We start from the raw sequence: 21198 nt of genomic DNA, 5'->3' as shown, positions 1-21198 counted from the left end.
CAAACCGACAAGATATTATATATCAAAAATTAGATGTTTAACTAATATAATATTTTTATTTATATGCACGAGAACGGAAGAATCATGTGATATGTATATTTTTACAACTTACATCAAAATGTCAGTCACATCAAGAAATCACGTGGTGTTGAACCGTATCCTACGAAGACTCGTGAGTCGTGACAAGAAACATGTGTCCATTAGAATAATCGGTTGTCTGGTATACGCACGCATCATATATGACTGACTTGTATAATGTACAAGTAGAACATTCTGAAGATGCATGCAATTGAATCACTTTTTCTTCTAGCTTCACGACAGATACCGAGACTTAGGAGTCTTCACTGGCGCACCTAGGGATATATTTATTCCACATTTACATGGGACTTTTAGTCGAACTTGGGCTATAAAGCGTGCGTGTAAAGGTCGAGAACCTTGTGGTAGAAAGACCCATCCAAAGTCTAGCAGTTCCTAAGATCAGTCCATTACAAATACTCAAAATTTAAGTTTTACAGATATAGAATTTTGATTGTAAATATCTAATAAGAAAATTTCTTTGTCAGTAATATGCAATACGTTGGTTTGAACAATGAGTTGTCAGTCTGGAAGGTCTTAACACATGCAGCATGTGTTCGTGAATAGAACAAGAAAACAAAACCATACAAAGATTGTATAGCCTCTCAGTAATAAATCACTCTTCTCTTCAACCCCATTCTTTATACAAACAGTTAAAATGTTGGGGACCAGAATGAAAAAATAAAACAAACCGCACAGGACAAACATTTTCTCCACAACCTGGGAACAAGATTCGCAGTTCGAGCAGGAGAAAGACACAAATTTTACCTCTCCGTAACACTTTTCGAAATTAAGTTCAACAGTAATTGACTTGGCGTTCTAGAAGTCAGGAGAGTGGTTTTGTTTGCTTGAATGGATTAGATATGTTTCACACTTGTGTGCTCCTGAGACATCGCCAATTCCGTGATCGAGGGACCTTTTCTAGAACCATTTGCAGACCCATGCTGTTTGTTGACATCCCATACATGTACCTACACCATTTTCATTTGGAACAGAGACGAATGCAAGTTTCAAAATCACCTCCTTATAAAACAACAGTAACTTCTAACTATCAAACTAAATGTTTTTCAAGTATTTTTCACAAACAAAACTTCATGTAGCAATAATATATGCTAAACAGAAACTATCCAAAGGTTTGTTTACAGGACTACTTACTTGCTTTGACGAGCCTTTCTTCTCCAGGAAACAAACGATGTGATCCACTGCATACCAATAACAATCAAAAGATCAAGTTAAGAATGTGAGACACAGATTTTGAAGAAGCTTCCTATCAGTGGATGCTTAAATAACGAAAACAGGACAACTCAAGAACCACCTTAAAGACAGGCGTAAAAGCCAATGTCCCATCAGCGGATGTTTTCCTTAAAGGCAACCTCCGTTGAGGCACAACTTCCTTCGACAAATGCTGAGCGAGTTCTTTCAACAGCACCATCTGAGCCTTCTCAGTCCTCATAGAAAGAAGCGCTTCTTTCATAGACTCCCTGTCAGCCTCCAGCGCCTGAAGCCTCATGTAGAGTTTCGTTATATCAGGATCACCGTGCTCCACTTGTTCCACATTCCCAACCTCTACCTTCTGCTCAGTTACGCCGCCGTGATGGCCAGAGTCAATAGTATAAACTCTATCACTCATCTCATCTCCTATATCCAACGAGTCACCACCTCCTTTAGCATTATCATCATTCTCTGTATACGAGACATGTTTGTAGTTTTCAGATTCAACAAAAACATCATCCTTCTCTGAAGCAACCCTGAAACCACCATCCAGGCTAGGATTCGTCTCGATCTGGCTGATTCTTTGATCCAAACTCCTCAAATGAACTCTCCCACGTGGCGAATCCGCCGGTGGATAGTTCTCATCATCAGCAACATAAACATCAGCACCTAAAGAATCTTGATTCTCATTTATATTACACTTCAAAGAAGGATACTCATAATCATAATCATAAGCATCAACCAAGCTCATGTCACCATTAGCTTCTCCCTCAGTGATCCCATAACTCATCATCCTATGCTTATAGCCCTGAGCTTCGCACTCAAGAGCCAAGATCGTCTGCTCTCTTTGACTAACCACCTCCTCCAAGGCCAAAATCTCTTGGAGATCGTGCTCCATCTTCTCCCCGGCGTAAACCTTGTACTGCCTGAGCTCCATCTGGAGCTCGGCCTTGTCGTGCTGCAGCCTCTGCATCACGTTCATGGACTCGTCCGCGGCCGAGGAGGCGGCGTTGCGCTCCTTTTCGAGCTCGTCGTAGAGGTCTTGGATCGATTGTTGTTGAGATGTGACTGTTTGGCGAAGCAATTCGCATTCGTTCTCGATGTGGACTTTGGGATTGTTAGAGAATTGGTTGTTGTTAGAGCGTGGAGAGGAATGGTGGCATCCACAGTCGCAGCATTGGATTAGATCTCTCGATTCCATTCTCGATTCAATCTAAAAGCTAATCCGAGGATTATCACGAACTAATCGAAATTACAGAGTAGGAGAAGACCTGAACCGAATGCGAGACATGATTAGAAGAAAATCGAAAATGATTGATGCTGCAGTTGTTTTCCGGGAATGATGATTTTTTTCTCGGGAAAATAGTTTCCAGGTGAAGCCGATTCTGCGGGAAACACGAAACTTCAATTAGATTAACTAGAATCTCAATTCTCTAATCGTAATAGAGAGATTCAGAGGAATATGAGAACGGAGGTTGAAGCCTTTACCTCTCGACGACCCAGAAAACGTTTTTTTTTTTCCTCCAGAAAGCCAAAATCAATTAAACTAAAAATGGAGAAAATGTCGTAATTAGAAGGTTTGAAATTAACAAAATAGGTAAAGATAAAATAAAATATTCTGGTTTTTGAAAGAACCCTAAGAAATCTCTTTCTTTTTTTGTTCTTCTTCAGAATATTGTTTTTGATTTTTTGGCGCAGGAAGTTTTGAGTTTTGTTTGTTTTTTTTTTTTGAGGAGATGGTAGTGATTGCGTTGACATGAACGGCTAAAGATTTAGTTATGTGAGGTGTAATTTACCTGGAAAAAGAAAGAGAGAGTACATGGCGGCATGATCTGGATTTTACAAAGGAATATATATACCCCTCTCAGTTACATGGCGGCATGATTCGTTTTGCTTACTCGACGAGGCTCCTTTTCGCTTCAGATTTAAGTGAAAAGTCGTTAAAAAAGAAAGTGATGCACAAGTAACTACGCGCCAGGTAGGGGTCGAACCTACGGCCTTCTGCTTAGGAAACAGACGCTCTATCCACTGAGCTACAGGCGCTATTAATGACTAATGTTGTAGTCATATCATTCTCATATTTGATATTCCATTAAAAAACCAAGAAGATATGCAATAGCCAGAAATCAACCAAGACAAGCGCCCAAAATTTCATAAATATTTTAAAAACAATGAAAATACAAATCTTAATTGGGAACCCAAGAGAAAAGCCAGACGAGGTTTCAATTTTCAAAATGATAATTCTGTTGGCAGAGGATAAAATTAGAGAGCCTCAGACGATACCAAATATTAACACCAAGTGAGTAGAGGTTTTGGAACCAAAATAGACCCACCACACTTATACTAACGTCAGGGACCATAATCAAAACCCTTAGTTTTTTTTTCCTGAAAGATATTATATATTCCATTTCTGGTTATCATGAAAATCTAAATTGCGACTCTCTACATCCTCTACTCCCTCCCTCACACACCAAAGGATAGCAACGTCTCCTCTCTTGCTCCTCCTAATTGTATATTTTCATCGGCTTCTCATATGCGTGCCGATTCTACAACCAGAGCATTCAAACATATTATTGACAAACTTCCAAGAGAGAGAGAGAGAGAGTGAATAGCTTCTTTTTACCTGATTTGCAGCATAAGCCCTTTTAGGAGTATTATCAACGTGCTCCAACCCAAGATACTGCTCCCATGCACCATATACATCCTTTCTCTGTTTCTTTACATTTTAGTTTTCCAAAATAATAAAAGAGGATTACATCTCAGATTTTTTTTGGGAGGGGGGGATTAGCAAAGGATTGCAGGTAGTCGATTTTTACCTGAAAGCGATCATAAACAACATCTGTGTCCTGCAAGTAGTCAGGTCGTCCCATCGAAAATGAAGCAAACTTCCACTGGATATCACAAGTAATAAAAGCTATTTAACAATAATCCAATTCAGCCACCAATAATAACAACAAAATTATTAACATTTCAGTAGCTATTATCAAAATCAGACAAAGACATATGCATACCTTGGCAAAGTCCTCATCAGGGACACGGAGTTTCTTTTGGATACGGGTCTTGATTTCTTCTAAAGTTTCACCTTCGTGTATTACCAAAAAGAATGGATCTCCGAAATTTTGCACTTGCTGCAAAAAGAAACAATGGTTCATAGGTGGTATTCAACACATCCAAGACACTGGACCCTCAAATAACTTTAGAAGTAAAAGTAAGCTTGACCGGGACTGCCACCTGATTCTGTGCGGCCTCTTTCGTAAAATGGTACACGTGAATTAGTCGATCATTGGGGCCGATATTCTTCTCTTCCTCAGGTATCTGTGATTCCACAAGATAGTAAAAGAAGAAAGTCAGTAGGTTTGAAGTCATCACCCTGCGTAAAAACTTGCAACCATATTATTTAGTGTAGATCAAACACAACGATTCATCTCAAGCATTCATAGAGCGTAGAGAACTATGTATGGTGCGGTATCTGCTTTTCTAAATCAATCTATGTGATCTACACCTCAGAAAAGGATCCACTACATGGCCAACAGCAAAGTAGTGATATCCTTCAATTACAAATATATTTGAACCATAGCAAGACTATCACCTCATTTTAACTTTGTCAAATTCGAATAAACACATCCACAGGGAAACAAGTAAAAAATCAAACCCAAAAGGCCAAAACAAGAGACAGAAAATACAGAGAAAGTGTGGACAGTGACAGAACTAGAGATAAAAGAAGGCGAGGCCTGGTGACATACCTCCTCTGCTCGTAAAGTCCAGTACTGGTCATTGATATTCTCAATTCTTTCGGTAGGTGGAAAGATCTGCAAAGCGTATCCAAGCACATTGGATCAAAATTTGCCAAGTTTCAGAAGATTGCTCAGCCCACGAAACGTGGAACAGTTTACAAGACATCATGTTACAGTGGTAAATAAAGATAATTAACTACTTAAAAGACAAGAATAAAGCCTGTTACCTTGTAGATCTTGTGGTAAAACACCTCGAGCAACCTCAGTTCTGCATCTGGATGTGAAAGCTCCACCTGATGCACACGTGCAGAGCTTTAAGCAAGCAATCATACGGAACAGAATCCGTAAGAGAAAAGCCCTTTATGTGGCTAACACAAATGCATGCAATAATAGAACAAACAAGATTCCACGTATCTTGAACCACCTTTGTTTTAAGTTCGTTAATAACATCTCCGACAGTACTCTGCTTAGGCAGTCTGATATTGTGGATTACCACCTGCAAATTAAATAGTTATAAGGCTTGAAAGATTAATAACGTGTACTGAAGAGAGCTAAGTTGCACAAGTATAAGTTCAACACGTACTTCGTCCTTTGTGGCATGATGGAAAGCAACTTTTAGAATCTTAAGACGTTGAAGTTCTGGAAGAGGAATGTCCAGAACTTCATAATACAAAATGTCAGACGCCTGAAAAAAAAAACGAAAAGCAAATCCGCATTGAGATAGACAATAAGAATATATAAGCTAAATCAAACCCAAGTAAATCACCTGATTATAATGAGCTAACATATCTGAAAGGTCTGCGCCACGGTATTTGATAGGCTGAGGCTTGGGTTGCTGGGAGTAGCAATTGTGAGAAGTAAGCCTAATTTTCGATGAATCAGAAAGGCCAAGTTTCTCAGCCAATCTTTCCACAACATCATCATACGTATGCAGCTTTGACCTGAAAGTAGAAGCATTATGAATTACAAAACTGGAATCAAAGATTCAATGTTGTACATAGAGCCTCCTTACAACTCCATAGTAAACTCATCTTCTTTTGGTTTTTCCAGAGCACGAAAACGCACCACCTACAAGAAACAACAAACAACATAAGTAATTTACCGCCACATTAAGACACAGATCATCACACCTTGCAGGGTAATACTGGAATATTTTCCAGCTGTACACAGAAAATAATACTATAACAAAAAAAAAAGCTTATTCGCAACTTGACAAAACTATAACACTCGTGCTCAACCGTTAGTAGTTAGTACAGCTCTAACAAGACACTCTAGCCCAGTTCACTATTTCCAAAAGTGAGCAGTATAATTATACCTCTCGATTATGTACGTACTCCAAAAACGATGGCACATCCGGGTATGGACATTCATTCTCCTGGATAGAAATAGGTTTCTGATAGCAAATGATATCTCCATTTTCAATCTGAACACGAGAAAGCCATTTCAGAAAGAAAAAAGACACCAAACCATAAAAATCATTACAGTTCATACAACGAGAGCAACATTACCTGAGATAGTCTGAAAGAAGTCTTCTTATCTAGATGTTCGCACAGTACACAAGGTTCAAACTTTATTTCCTGAAAATGGGCACGAAAAGTAATTCAGTGGAATGTTGCATGGCCTTTAACGTGATGAAAATGTAGAATTAAAAGGCACCAGCCCCTACCTCATAAAGTTCTATTTCCTCGTCAGGAGCAAAGCCAGCCATTTGATTCAGTTGCCCTACTATATCCATGGGCTTACTGGAACTTTTCACCATGAGCCTTCCAACATATCTGCACCATATGGACAAATTTGTAACAACGATGGAAGATGCTAATTCCACGGATTAAAAAAAACCATTGAAAACAATAGGCTAAGGATGACAGCCTCTTCATTCAAGAGGAAAACGAAAGGAAGAGAGTACTTTTAGAGTAAATATTATAGGAGTAGTCTACCACCTTTGTTTGAACAGATATCAACGTGAAAATTGGTGGATACGAGAATTACCTTAGTTCTTCATTCTCAGGGTCATAGAGCTTAAAGAAAAGGAGAATGTCTTCAGGTGACTTGTCTGGGGGAGGAATCGGACGCTCATCCTAAATAGTTCACGAATTATTTTCAGAATTTCATTCAAGGAATTAGACTTAACAAATAAACTAGGCAACATGGAAGTATTACCGATCCACGCTCTATTTCCAAAAACAGCTTTAGTTCAGCATTGTTTGCCTTGTTAGATGCCTCTCTTATTTGTCCAACCTACAATAATGGCTTCAGAATTAAGATTTTTAAAAACAAAGACACTGTTACAAAATACAAGCTGCCTTAAACGTAATACAGTTACTGGGAAGGGAATTTGGCTTAGTCCACTAATGATGGCTATGAAACTAGTAAAACATATGAGCCCATGAGGAACAAGACACTTTCAGTTCGTGAGAAGTAAAAGAGTACCTAGGCATGGGAGTTTAAGAAGAAACCCAAAAGGGCCCACACCTAATACAAGAATAATCACAACTAGTTATGTCCTAGAGCAGTGACGGTTTTAATGTGTGGTATACCCAAAATGTCCAGTACGTAAATAATCCCATATGAAAGAGGCAACTCCTGAATGCATGAAAAGAAATATTTATATAAAAAGGATAACTACCGTCTGTTGTTCTTCATGAGGTAATAAGGGACGGTTGGGACGATAAGTATGGTTTTGCCGCTTTGCCCAAATCCAGTACCGCTGAAGCTGAACCGGGACACCAAATTCTTTGGCCATCTCTTCCTACATGAGGACAAATTTTTAAAGCTAGGCTATATGTCCATAAGAAACTAGAGAACCAGCAACACTGGAAACCTCCACTCAAAGACAGCATCTTATAAAAACTTATACAAAACTGGATCACTATCCTCTTCCAAGGTAGATTCAAGGTATCAAAAAGAAATTTCGGATAGAAAGATAGAGGCATCTACCTTAAATTGTTGGAAGGGAGTCTGTTTCTGGATTCGAAAACTCCGAACTTTTTCATGATCAACAAGATCAAAATACATACTCTTTCCAATTTGCTCGGTGATGTCTTCATCTCTTGCGACCTTTTACAAAAAAAAGCATAAATTGCATTATTAACATCAGTATTAAATATATACCAGAGCTAGATGATAAGAATACATTTTTAGACCCAATTTATGAAAAGTAGAAAACCTTGATTGTCGTGAAAAGGTGAGCTTGAGCCTTATAATTTTTTTTATCTTCCTTTTCTTCTTGTTCTTTTTTCAGCCTCACCTGTCAAGAGCATGTTAAACACATTCAGGACACAGATGCAGAGAAAGAAAAAAGCGTGTAACTGAATTTCTTACCTGTAAATGTTCTGCAATGTCTTTTTCATCAACGTTGCATATTATTTTATCCTTGTCGCATTCACGGATATAAACAAGCATGTATGCGTTGGAATACTTTGTGAATTTAATAGGTGGATTATTGACACCAGGATTATTTTGCGGCAACTGCAGAGACACCAAATTTGACAGTACATGAACTGAGAAAAATAAGACACATAGCAAACATTAAAAACCTAGAAAAAGAGCAGTACCTCTTCTTCACCCCCATATTGCTCTTCCAGTGCCCTGTTCACAACTTCCTTCGTTACTCGTTCATCATCAAATTTATACCTACAAGAATTAGAAGTTTAGGTAACATGCAAGTAAAGCTTGAAGCAAATATGTTGATAAAAAACTCACACTGGAAACCACAGAAAAACGCAACATTTAGTTATTTCAACGATAAAGTGGGAGAAAAGGGACACGAAGAAACTAAAAAGATTATTTATACAGTGAATCCCAAGTAAAAACAATTATCACTACATGCATTAGAGATGTGGATAAAAGATTAAAAGAAATCCAATAACATATCAAATATCACAAGACATGACTTCAATCTTGCTAGCTTAAAGGATGAGCAAACTAGTTTTCCATAAAATTACTTCATAGGTTACAATGTACAACACTTAATTAAGCATAATAGAGACGGAAAAGCAGAGACATACCATTGATCTGAGAGTGTTGGCCTAATAAAGGCATAATAGTGCCCTCCATGCACTCCTCCACTATGGACTAAGACACTGCACGGAATGAGAAAACAGATCAAGCAAGCACATCAGGCAACAGAAAAGGATATTTAACTGTCCACATATTAAGGAAATCTAAGCTACAGCAACCAGATACCATGAGAAAGGGAACCTAGCAGAACGAATTTGATACTTGAAAGCAGCCAACCATGTTTATGAATAGTCTGGTTTGAATTTCTATAACTCAAGTTACAAACCGCAAGATACAAAGGAAATATATACCTATGGAGTGTGTAGAGATTACGAACACTCTTGTCAGCATCAGGAGATAGGTATTTTCCATTCTCTCTGTCGAGGTCCAGTTGAAGAGGAAACTCATATCGATCGTTTATCTACAAATAAAGCTTCGTCAGCACTCACAGGCTGATATTAGTGCTGACTTTGTCGGGTCAGTGGAATTTAAAATACTAACCTTCACCATTGTGTCTCGCATAAAATCATATTCAAACCTCTTGAGCTGAAGTTGAAGTACGGGTGGAAAGTCAATGAATAGAACACCTTTTTTCGCATCCTGAAAACATAACATTATTCAGATATATGATTATAAGCGACTAAGTAACTATGAATCAAATAAATTTTAATAAGTTCGAACAATACTAGTTTATACTGCTCTCTGTAAATTCCTAATATACTGCTTGATAGCATTCAGACACGTTACAGATACTATAACATATAATATACAGACAACAATGGTTACCCAAATAAGAACTTTGACAACTACACAACATACAGCTATGGCAACATATAAATAAAAGGAAATAAGGCAGCCAACCTGCAAACCATGTCCTTCTGCCTGGTATTTGTTGTCTCCTTCAAGGCGTTCAACTTCAACATACTTGTCAAAAGAAGCATATACATCTTTGCAGCCTTTAACATCAAGCTGGAGGTCTGCCAAAAGACAAATCACACGCTGTAAAGTTAGTTTGATAAATAAGAGTAGCTTCTGATAAATAATAAGCTAGGATATAGGTTACTGTTCAAAACTACATACCATAGAATGATTCTTTACGTGTAGATTTGTAATCTACATTAATGCACTCAATGTAATTCATGTGGTGGCCCTCAAATAGCTTCTGTATTGTTCCCTCCACAACAGTTCCCTTCAAAAAGCAAAACACACACAAATCAGTAACTGAAAATGAAACAAAGGCCACGCAGAAGAAGGCTTACCTTCATTTTGTCCTCGAGCTTTTCAGAGAGAATTCGGTTGAGTTCTTGAACATCATGTTGCATGAATGAATCATTTGTATCCCAACCAAAAGACTTTGTCAGCTCCTTTGTCCCTACACGGGTGTCATTATACTGAAGCTTGTAAAACAAGCTCTGGAGCGCCAATGGGATACTAGCCGTGGGTGCATCATTCTCAGTTGTTGGCATGTGGTAAACAGCCTGCAAGAACAATGCATTATTCAGATGTCTTACTCCAGAATTTGGTGAAATCGTGATTTAGCATAGCAAAACATGCATCCACCCACCTTTCTGAAGTAAGGAATGTGGTATAACGTCTGCAGGAGAGAATTCATGTAACAGGTAGCACCTTGGTTCTTAAGTCCAACAAAACCAGTCTCTTTTTTGGAGTCATATGACCAGTAATCAAGAACCTTCCGCACAGCAACTTCAGCTTCAATCTGAAGAGTATCATTCACCAAATATCCACGAGTTGGATCATAGAGCTCGCTGAGAGGCATGAATGATGTAAACCCCCAATCGCTTTCTCTTGCATTGAATTGATGTTGGGTCTCTGCAGCCATACGTGCTCATTTAACGCATACAGTAAGAGAGCTACACATAAGAACAAAATTAATCAATTAAAATACCTTTTCTGATGGAATATTTGCTGTTCATTTGATTCACTACAGCCAGGCTGAACTGAGAGTATCTGCTCCACCCGTAAGGCAAACTCGCAGCGTCAGCAACGTCCAAGTACATGGACAAATGGTCAACATTGTTTCCTTTCGGAAAAATCAATATTCTCCTGAAAAGAGAAAACATCAGTTTACACAAAACGCACATCAGGAAATCAAACAAGTGTATAAGCTATTTACCATTTATAACCTCCAACAACAAATACATCAGAGTAAAGCTTCCTAACGTTAAGCCTGGTGAAACCCTGGGTGCTCCACGTGAATTTCAGAGTGGGAATCTCCTCGGCTGGTGGATTCTCCACAGTGGTAGCAGCAGCCGCCTCAGGCTGAGCAACTACAAGAAAGCCACAAACCAAAAAAAAAAAATGACAGATCAGAAACGCGGCGAGATTACGAGAAGCAGATCGAACCCGAGACCTTACCTTCCATAGGCTGAGGTCCTTCTTCGACCAAATCAGAGTGCGGAACGAGCATCTCCTCGTCCTCTTGCTGCTGTCAAAAAAAAAATTGCGATAATGAAAAATCAGACTTCTAAACTCGTATAAACCCTAATCTCACGACTCCGTGATCAGAACGATATGATTCCACCGCTTCGTAAAACAAACACAGAAGGCAAAACGAAACCCTAATTGATCATCTAAGCGAAGAGAACGACGAAAGCTAAGCAGGTTAAGGTGAAATACGCGAAGACGAATACAGGGTTAATCGGAGATTACATCTATCGGCGGCGTAGTCATCAGAGTCATTCCTCTGAGGGCGATTTGACGGTGGGATCGAGAAGTGAAAACGAGCGCAGACTAGAGAAATAATCAGAGGGAGAAGAGGAAGGAGTGAGGGAGGAGATCAATCTCTATTTTCTTACTGTTTCTCGCTTTTACGAGGGGTGATTACGATATTTTCACAGAGTTGAGGATTAGTTTTGTAATTTTGAAATCCTCTCTTTGTTCAGATTTATATATTCCTCTGTCTTACGTGACAGGCTAATAAGAACTCTCCACGTGTCTTGACTGTCACCGTATCCGTCACGTGACACTGCTTGAAAGTGTCCAAGCATTGTTTTGAATTTTGATTAACATTATTCGAAAGGGTTAAAATTAGGTGAATAAATACAATATTTAATAATTTAGATTTTGTATATATTCATGTCACAAATATACCTTCATTTATTAGGTTTGTACATTTTTTACAAAATATCCAAATTTTATTTGTCACAATATTACATTTGCTGAAAAGTAATATAGTATCCATTGCTTAAGATTTTCAAATTGAATTTCATTATACTAAAAAGCTAAATTTGAACTGAATCTAAAACTGCTAGTTAAAATTTTCATTTGGATTTATTAAGGTACATTACACATGATGATCCCAATATTATGTCACATGAGCCCATGCATGTAAATAAAATTTTGAAGATGTCATCAATGTTGCTCTGTCTCTCTCTATGGTTTCTACGCACCAAGAGCATCTCAAAATGTTCTTTGCACTCGTCTTTCTCTAGTTGATCTACAAGATTGTTATTATTTATCTTATTTTTCATGTCCTTCAATCATCCTTTGATATTTCATTTTCTTAAAAATGGTGTGATGATTATGATGAAATATTCGACAATTATGCTGGTCATGGATGATGGACTTTTGTTTCCAGTCCGTTGTTTTGAATTGAACTATTATTGGCATAGAGTACTACTTTAACTCCATCGATGATTCCAATGTACATGGAGCACAAACGTCTCCGTAATTATTTTTTACTTCATCGACTGATCAACATATCGTGTGTGTTTTATTTCATGATCGTGTCTGAGAAAGACAAGCCTGTTATTTCAAGGTGATGGGTACTATATAAAGGAAGGAAGCCGAAGGTATACAGCTTGATAAGCAGATTCCTCCAACATATTTATTATGGCTCTTCCTGAACATTCCCTTTTAAACACAACCACTTACACACGTGATCATGGATATACAAATGTTATATTCTCTCTGTTTCATATTACATGTCATTTTAAATTTGTATACACAGATTAAAAAAAATATTTAATTTTGCATTGAAATGCTAAAACAACACTTATTTTGCAACAAGTTTTTTTCTACAACGACATTTAATATGAAACGGATATGATATAATTTATGTTTATAACTTGACCAAGAAAAAAACAGCCAAAACAAAAATCTTGGTATAACTTGTGTGTTGCAAACAAAATTGTTAAAAAAAATCTTTTGATGTAGTGTTGAATTTAATTGCTAGAGTTTTCTCCTTTATGTGGTTAATTTGTTTGGTTCTGAGTTTTCTCCATTTATAATAACTCACTCTTGGCTTGGATGATTTCATTTGGTTTTGGTTTATTCTATAGTAAAACCATCATCATAATTAAGTAATTACATTATGATTTTGGACTAAGTAAACATAAAACCTTGACTAGTTCATGAAGTGAGTTAATGCACTTGTTGACTATGGAGATATGCATGAAACTAACTTTTAATTCTTGGAATCTATTTATACTTCTTCATTTTTCAGATTTGGAAAAGTAGATTTTCTCGGAAACAAAGAATTCAAAAGTTGCACCGCCATCTCTTCCAATGAAGGAAACCTCGAACAACGGTCAATATAGTCTCGAGAAGACTCTCCCGCCTCATCCTCACCTACCGAAACTCGAGCCGCCACGTGGCACTCGCGTCTCGTCAGAAGAAGCGACGCATCAGTCATCATTCACCGTCGATATGATGAAACTCATCCGCCAAAGCGGGAACGCGATCTCCAAACGCATCTCGATTCTGCACGAAAACGGCGCCGTTTCGAAGAAGGATCTCAACGAATCCGACGTGGCGGAGTTCGAAATCTCCGGAGTCAAGGTCCTCGTGAAGCTGAAAAGCGAAGAGGAGATCAGAGGCCGAGTCGCCTTCTTCTCGAGATCTAACTGCCGAGACTCCACCGCCGTCCGATCGTTTCTCCGGGAACGAGGCTTCGATTTCTCGGAGATCAACATCGACGTCTACGCGCACAGAGAGCGCGAGCTTGTCGAGAGAACAGGGAGCTCTCAGGTCCCTCAGATCTTCTTCAACGAGAAACACTTCGGCGGATTGATGGCGTTGAATTGGCTGAGAAACAGCGGAGAGTTCGATCGGAGGATCAAGGAGTTGCTGGCGGAGAAGTGCTGCGGCGATGCGCCGGCGCCGGTGATGTACGGTTTCGACGAGGAGGGAGAGGGCGGTGGGGTGGATGAGATGATGAGCTTCGTTAGGGTTTTGAGGCAGAAGCTGCCGATTAAGGATCGGTTGATGAAGATGAAGATCGTCAAAAACTGTTTCTCCGGCGCCGAGGTGGTGGAGATATTGATTCATCACTTGGATTGCGGGAGGAAGCAGGTACGATGATTTTCAAATTATAATCGTGTGTTACGCACGTATCGTATCTTTACGTAGACACTACCAGTTACTTTCGGTTGAGATCAACATTAGGGTCAATTCAAATTAATAATCTCAAAATTTAGAAAAGGTCAACCAAATATTAATATATATGATTTATTTAGTTTTAGGTAAGCTTAGATATTCTATTTCGGCACTAAAATTCAAACAACATGACAATATGTCACATTATGAAAACCGAATCTAATCAACATGTCAATTAATTTTTCGCTAGATTTTGACCTGTCCGGCTATATTTTTTGTTTTACATTTCTTTTTTAAATTTAATTTTTATATTTGTGTCTTTTAGTCGTATTTGTATTTTTGTTTAATATTTTTTTAAATAATTAATAAAATATTTTAATAATTGTATTAAAATCATTGAACCACACTTATATCAATAGGTCATGTTACTGTTTTAATAGAATAGATTGTACGTTTTTAATTAGAACGATTGAATTCGTTTTTTTTTTTTTTTAACGCGAGAAAATTTATTACCACGTATGTAACCCGTGGTCATACACTGCTTGTGCATCAGTACAAACATGTGAACTCGTGAAGTATAACATTGCGAGTTATACCATGCATTGTATTTACGAGATAATAAAATAGTCACATAAACTTTGAACACAAGATAGGTAGATTACTTATTGGTATTAGAGTGGTATTATTAGTTACGACTTTTTTTTTTGCTTAAATATTAGTTAGGACTTCTTTTTTTTTGTTAAAGGGTTTTCATTATTAGTTACGACTGAAAAATATTAGTATTATTAAGTATTATTTTTAGACAAATGTTTAACCAGGGATGTTTATTCTGGAACAAGTATTTGGGTTTGTCCTAATCTGATATGAATTATCCAAATCACCTAAAGACTGTTAAAATTATCTTAATAAACCATACCTACAATTACCCAGAATATTGATTCCTGATCATATAAATAAACTAATAGAGACTGTGATAATACTACCTAAAATGGTGGTATCCTTGTATAAAACTTTGATTGTTTTACTTAAGTAATAATATATTGCACGTCTGCATAGTTATTTATGATTTTGTTTTCTCAAAGCTTGATTGTTTGATTTCTTATGCAGGCCGTCGAAATTGGCAAGAAACTAGCCAAGAAACACTTTATCCACCATGTCTTTGGGTACATATAAATGAATTTGCTTCATTTTCTCATTTGAAAAGGATTTCACATTAATATTATTCTGCTTCATTTATTGAACTTTTCTTTGTTTTTTTTTTTTAAATCTAGAGAAAATGACTTTGAAGACGGAACCCATTACTACCGTCTCCTTGAGCACGAGCCATTTATTTCAAACTGTTACAATTTTAGAGGCTCTACAAATGACATGGAGCCCCAAGATGCAGTAATGGTTGGTCAGAAGCTATTCAAAATCATGACTGCTATTCTCGAGTCTTATTCGTCTGATGACCATTCTCGTGTTGATTACATGAGAATCAGTCAAAGTGAAGAATTTCGAAGGTACATAACTTTATTTTGTTATTTCAAATTTCATTTTTTCTATCAAAATATATTCTTGCTTTTCCAGGAATAAATTATAGTTCTTCTATCCATGTTTTTTGTAGCACAACTTCTCTAGTTTGTTATTTTTGATTTTTTGTTGGTATTTCGGATTAAAAACAAAACTAACATTATGTATTAAAAAGTATGGTTTGATTATACAATATAGTTTGTATTAACTGATTCTTTTGGTTAATGACTTCTAAATGGGTGAAGGTACTTGAATTTGGCTCAAGATCTTCAACGGTTGAATCTTCTTGAACTCTCAACAAACGAGAAATTGGCATTTTTCTTGAATTTGTACAACGCAATGGTGATCCATGCTTTGATCAGAATCGGACGTTCCGATGGAATGATTGCAAGAAGATCCTTCTTCACGGACTTTCAGTACGTCGTAGGAGGCTACTCTTATTCCCTTAACTCCATAAGAAACAACATCATTCGAGGCGGTCATAGACAGTCTTATGCATTTATCAAACCGTTTATGAGAGGCGGTAACACACATCATAAGGTAATGGTGGTCCATGCTTCGAGTTGTATGATTATGTGATTGTATATATATATATATAGTTTGTTTTTGGCTTGATATTATCTCGTCTTTATATAATGGCAGCTTGGTCATCCAAAACTTAATCCACTAGTACATTTTGGGCTTTGTGATGGGACCAAATCCACTCCAGTAGTGAGGTTTTTCACACCGCAAGGAGTTGAAGCTGAGCTCAAACAAGCAGCCAGAGATTTTTTCCGAAACGGTGGAATTGACGTTGTCTTGGACAAGAGAGTCGTTCATCTATCAAGAATCATCAAGTGGTAACTAATTAACTGTCAACACAATTTTTTTAAAATGATTGTCTATTTAACATGCTTTGTTGTCGTAAATGTATAGGTATAAGGAGGATTTCAGTGAAGAGAAGAAATTGTTGAAGTGGATAATGAGTTATGTAGATGCAAACAAAGCAGGTCTTTTAACCCATCTTCTCGGTGAGGATGGAGGAGGTTCTGTTCACATCGTCTACCAAGACTATGATTGGTCTATCAACAGTTGAAACTAGTATCTAACTAATGATCTATATCATTGATACTTGGGATCCCTTGATACTTTGTATTAAATCTGTTTTGACTCTGTTCATGCATGGTTCACTAGCAATGTACTATTTGAATATTATGTACAAATCAGTTTAGTTTATTAGACTTTGACGAATATTAGACTTTGACGATCCAACACTATATAGATGATGCATTGATGCTACAACAATCACAGGGAATTCTATATTTAAAAGAAAAAACCATTCAGATAACGTCTTGTGAATTATCATCACCAATGGACTACTTGGCAACTTTTTTTTTTGTGGTTGGAGTAGACTTGAAGCAGCTTCTTTTTCTGAACCAGAAAATGAGTAGAGGTTCCTCTTGCCTTTCTCCTTTTCTTGCCTTTGCTCACCTTTTACTCTCTTTAGTAATAAAAGTCTTCCCTTAAAGCTAGTTTGAGAACTGATGAGAATGTTATAATCAGTTTTAAAAGAAACAAATTGAAATAATCAAATAAATAGTGTGCTTCTGATTATTATTTCTCTTCACCGGCGTGGTTTTACTCAAATTTTATAAATAAACGGTGAAGAGGGTTGTAGATGCAATTAGTAAAATATTAATCAGACAATTAGTTTCTAACTGTCACAAATGTTGATGAACCAAATGTTTGATTGTTACCACTTGATGATTCTCGTGTTACCACATATATTTAAATGTTAATGTTCAAAAAAAAAAATTTAAATGTTAAATTGTTTATAAGTGACAATCAGACAAAACAAGATTTGTAGCTCACATGTTTCGACAACTATGGACTTCCCGTTATAAACATTTTCCTGTGTACTTTCCATGTGTTCTATAAATAATTAACATTTTAATTAGCCATTTTCATCTACCATTTTGGTTGAAAACTAAGGATTTGACTGTTACCAATAAATTACTTGATGTTATTGCTCAATATTATTAATGAATAAAATTACAACATGCTGTAAGTTTTTCTCTCCAAAGCTTTACTATTGTTATCTTTATTTTTTAAAGATTTTGTATTTTATTATAATTATATTATCCCATATTTGTTCAATGTAATAGTATATATATATATATATATCCATGTATTAGATAATTGTTTTAAACAAATTTTGTTATTAATATTGTGATGTCAGTTATAGAAAATCCTAGATATTGTTCCCCAAGTTTTACTTAATATCTAAGTTAGACTTAACATGTAAGTAATTGTATTCTTATATAAATGATTCATTATTCATGGAATAAGACACACTAATTCGTTCTTTTTTCTCTTCTTGTTTATAACAAATATAATGTTAGTGTTTTTAGTTGTTTTAAACTTTTAAGTGATTCTCTTCCTAAGTGAAAAGAGAAGACTCTAGTTAAATAATAAGATTTGATTTTGTAGGGTTGAAGAAGAAACAAACAAATACGAGAACATGGCTACGCAGCAAGAGGATGAGGAGAAAGCGTTGGTGATATGGAGCATCATCAACTGTCCGATACCCGATGGCCTTGATCCTTGTCTTGTGGTTCCGAGAATACAAACGGCGCTGGAAAAGTCAAGACGCGGCCGCCCCTATGGTCCTCTCTCCATCACTGCCATCAGCAACAACCTAACAGAGATCCCTGGCGAAGACGTCATGAGGAAGCTTTCTTCCGCTGGAATCTCTCTTAAACATGCTCACGGTTAATCTTCTTTCTTCTCTCTCTCTCTATTTTACTTTTTAAGATTTTTTGAGATTAGGGTTTGGATTCAGCATTGCTTTCCATTTTCTGAAGCAGGAGTTAGTACGGATATGTATCAGTGGGCCCGTAGGAATCCTCCTCCGGCTACTATCATGGTCATATCCGGTCATGTTGAACTGGAATGTTTAGCTTCTACATTTTCTGGTCTTAAAAATAAAGGATACAGAATTCTTCTTACATATCCTCAGCGAGACCCAGTTTTAGCCTCTCTGCCTAAACACTGTTTCTGGGAAACTTTACTGTCAGGTGTTCTCTCTCTCAATAACCACCAAATTTTTTGATTTTCTTTGTTTTTTAATAACCACCAAAAAAATTTCTGAATTACTTTAAAACTCTTTTTTCGCAGATACCGATAATAATCTGGAGACAACAACAAGACTTGTTTTTCCTTACAGGTTGGATCATGGAACGGGCGAATTACCCTGGTCTTGCTCAGTATGCCATTATGATGCCCCAACCTTTGAAGATTTCACCAAGCATCTCAAGTGCGAAACACATGCATATTTTGTAAGCATCTCTCTCTCTCTCTCTCTGCTGCTTTTATCAATACATTTTTCATTGTCTTTATATTTTACCACTCTGGTTGTCAAGCAGGAGTGGGACAGGTATGCTAGTAAGAACAACGTGGATCGTACTAACCCTGCTAACTTGCAGCTTGGTCGCTCACCGGTATGTTTAGATCAGCTATCTCATCTAGTCATAACAAGAAGTTGCTTTTTTTTATGCCTCTAAGACTGATTTCTTTGCAGGAGTGGGACTTGCTGGCTAAAGAAAGTATGTTGTATCGTTCTGCAATTCGAAAGCTGCGTGGCGCTTTTGCTCCTCCAAAGAGATCAAAGATGTGGGTTGATGCTACAACATTTAAGTAACCATTCAAATTCTTCAATTCAAATTCTGAAGAAGAAGAAGAAGCTGGAGAATAGGAGAAGAGGGCCCATAGGAAGCCATTTCATATGGTTATCTATCTTATTAAAAAAATTCAAAAAAAATCTACCTTATTAAATATTTATGTAATAAAAAAAAGATATATATGGTCTTATATATGCATGGTAAAATTAAATTAAAAGAACTTTGCAATAGCCAGATGCAGAGAAATAAATCAAACTTTTTCTTTAAAATGGAGAGAAATATCTCAAGTTCTTTGTGATATACACTAAATACAAGCTGACTTGTAGACGCAGTGAGGCAGAGAAATAAAAAAAAAACTATAAAAACAGAACAGCCTAGCTAGTATTAGAGAAACAATTCTAACCGTACTCTCACGAGGAGGAGTCAGTACAAGCCAAGCTGGAGAAGAATGGACGATTTTTTTACCAAAAAAAAAAAAAAAAAGAGACGATTTCATATCTCATATATATTAATTGAGAAACATTTAAAAAGTTATAATCTGTAGTTTGTATTAATTAAAAAAATGTCATGTTGTCACATAATTAAAATGTTAATTTTGCTTACGTGACGGCTTGAAAATCAATTGAGAATTATATTAGTCCAAAATTAAATTGCTAGAGAATGTTATATTATATAGTATGTCCATTATGGACCATTCATTTATCAAATTGAAATTATTATATATATTTTCCTTAAATAAAACCTACAAAATTACCTAATATGATTAAGATATACTCCCCCGTTTCAGTATAGAAAATGTTTTAGAAGGATTATTTTGTTTCAATTTACATGAAGTTTTGAGAGTTTAAGGATAATTTTAATTTTATTGGAAACTATTCAACCAATTAGATTTTACAGTCTTTTTTATAATTGGTTAACTGATTTTAAAATTATATCTTTCAAATATTTTTTCAGAAAAATGTGGTTTTCTTAATCTTTGTGCACTAAGGCAAAACATCAAGTATTATAAAACAGAGGGAGTATATGATAATTAATGATTTTAAATAATAAAGATTTGCTAACAATCTGTATATTTTCTATCATTTTTGTTTAATTATTTATTATTAAAATACATTACACAATTACATTAATCATATAATAAAAATTTAGATTTTTTTTGTATATGTTGTATTTTGAATTTTTCAAAACAAGTATAAATTAAAATTGTTAAAAGTCTTACATAAACTTTTGGGATCAAGGTTTAATTTTTTTATAACCAGATACAATGATTATAAAATTATATAAATAAATAATTTTATTTTAATAGGTGTTTATGCTAGTATATATATAAATAAATATATAAATATACATATATATATATATATATCATATCGTTTAAATTAAACTATACATCATATGAAAATACATACTTATATTTTGATATCTGCGTTGAACATATATTGAAAAGTTAATATTTTAATTTTGGAATCTTCATTGTTTTTAAATGATTGAAACCACTAAACATTCCACATTAAAAAAAATCGTTGGTGTAAAATTTTGTTACACAAATATGCAAATAATCATAAAATTATATGAGCAGAAACCTCATTTAATAAATATCCATATTAAATGTATACTATATATCTATGTTAATATCTTTTAAATTTAATTATATCATATACAATAGATAA

At 36.0% G+C, this 21198-nt stretch overlaps 3 protein-coding genes and 1 non-coding gene across 8 annotated transcripts; 1 reads left to right on the top strand and 3 right to left on the bottom strand.

Moving 5' to 3' along the window:
* Positions 1-607: 607 nt before the first annotated feature.
* On the bottom strand, positions 608-3255 carry LOC103845951 (myosin-binding protein 7). Its single transcript, XM_009122869.3, has 5 exons — positions 3084-3255; positions 2776-2833; positions 1391-2672; positions 1231-1277; positions 608-1046 (listed from the first exon to the last, which is right to left on the bottom strand). The coding sequence occupies exons 3-5, from the start codon at positions 2486-2488 to the stop codon at positions 944-946; spliced, it is 1248 nt and encodes a 415-aa protein (XP_009121117.1). The 5' UTR covers positions 2489-2672; positions 2776-2833; positions 3084-3255; the 3' UTR covers positions 608-943.
* Positions 3256-3257: 2 nt separating this feature from the next.
* On the bottom strand, positions 3258-3330 carry TRNAR-CCU. Its single transcript has one exon. It is a non-coding gene; the product is annotated as a tRNA-Arg (tRNA).
* Positions 3331-3492: 162 nt separating this feature from the next.
* On the bottom strand, positions 3493-11912 carry LOC103845922 (ubiquitin carboxyl-terminal hydrolase 13). Of its 4 annotated transcripts, none has more exons than XM_009122846.3 (32): positions 11691-11912; positions 11397-11463; positions 11155-11308; positions 10927-11084; positions 10585-10850; positions 10280-10498; positions 10101-10209; positions 9882-9997; positions 9522-9620; positions 9332-9441; positions 9029-9103; positions 8576-8654; positions 8343-8489; positions 8188-8268; positions 7959-8078; positions 7648-7770; positions 7182-7259; positions 7011-7099; positions 6688-6796; positions 6530-6598; positions 6337-6444; positions 6034-6089; positions 5788-5962; positions 5605-5706; positions 5446-5517; positions 5249-5314; positions 5031-5096; positions 4519-4602; positions 4299-4415; positions 4104-4178; positions 3911-4003; positions 3493-3833 (listed from the first exon to the last, which is right to left on the bottom strand). In XM_009122846.3, exons 1-32 carry the CDS (start codon positions 11718-11720, stop codon positions 3792-3794), a joined length of 3354 nt encoding a protein of 1117 aa, XP_009121094.2. In that variant the 5' UTR covers positions 11721-11912; the 3' UTR covers positions 3493-3791. The 4 variants fall into 4 exon arrangements, with proteins under 4 accessions (XP_009121094.2, XP_009121086.2, XP_009121102.2 ...); XM_009122838.3 differs by having other exon boundaries at positions 11397-11466; positions 11691-11904; XM_009122854.3 differs by having other exon boundaries at positions 3529-3833; positions 3911-3997; positions 11397-11466; positions 11691-11720.
* A 240-nt stretch (positions 11913-12152) lies between these two features.
* Positions 12153-19816, top strand: LOC103845912. Of its 2 annotated transcripts, none has more exons than XM_009122829.3 (12): positions 12153-12832; positions 13486-14333; positions 15465-15520; positions 15629-15859; positions 16115-16409; positions 16512-16708; positions 16785-18149; positions 18339-18619; positions 18716-18925; positions 19026-19186; positions 19274-19348; positions 19429-19816. In XM_009122829.3, the coding sequence occupies exons 2-7, from the start codon at positions 13548-13550 to the stop codon at positions 16942-16944; spliced, it is 1725 nt and encodes a 574-aa protein (XP_009121077.1). In that variant the 5' UTR covers positions 12153-12832; positions 13486-13547; the 3' UTR covers positions 16945-18149; positions 18339-18619; positions 18716-18925; positions 19026-19186; positions 19274-19348; positions 19429-19816. The 2 variants fall into 2 exon arrangements, with proteins under 2 accessions (XP_009121077.1, XP_018513906.1); XM_018658390.2 differs by having other exon boundaries at positions 12153-12918.
* Positions 19817-21198: the final 1382 nt, after the last annotated feature.

This window comes from Brassica rapa, chromosome A01 (genome assembly GCF_000309985.2).
Source record: "Brassica rapa cultivar Chiifu-401-42 chromosome A01, CAAS_Brap_v3.01, whole genome shotgun sequence".
NCBI classification, from domain to species: domain Eukaryota; kingdom Viridiplantae; phylum Streptophyta; class Magnoliopsida; order Brassicales; family Brassicaceae; genus Brassica; species Brassica rapa.
The sequence above is the reverse complement of the archived record's forward strand: the minus strand, read 5'-3'. Positions and strand labels throughout refer to the sequence as shown.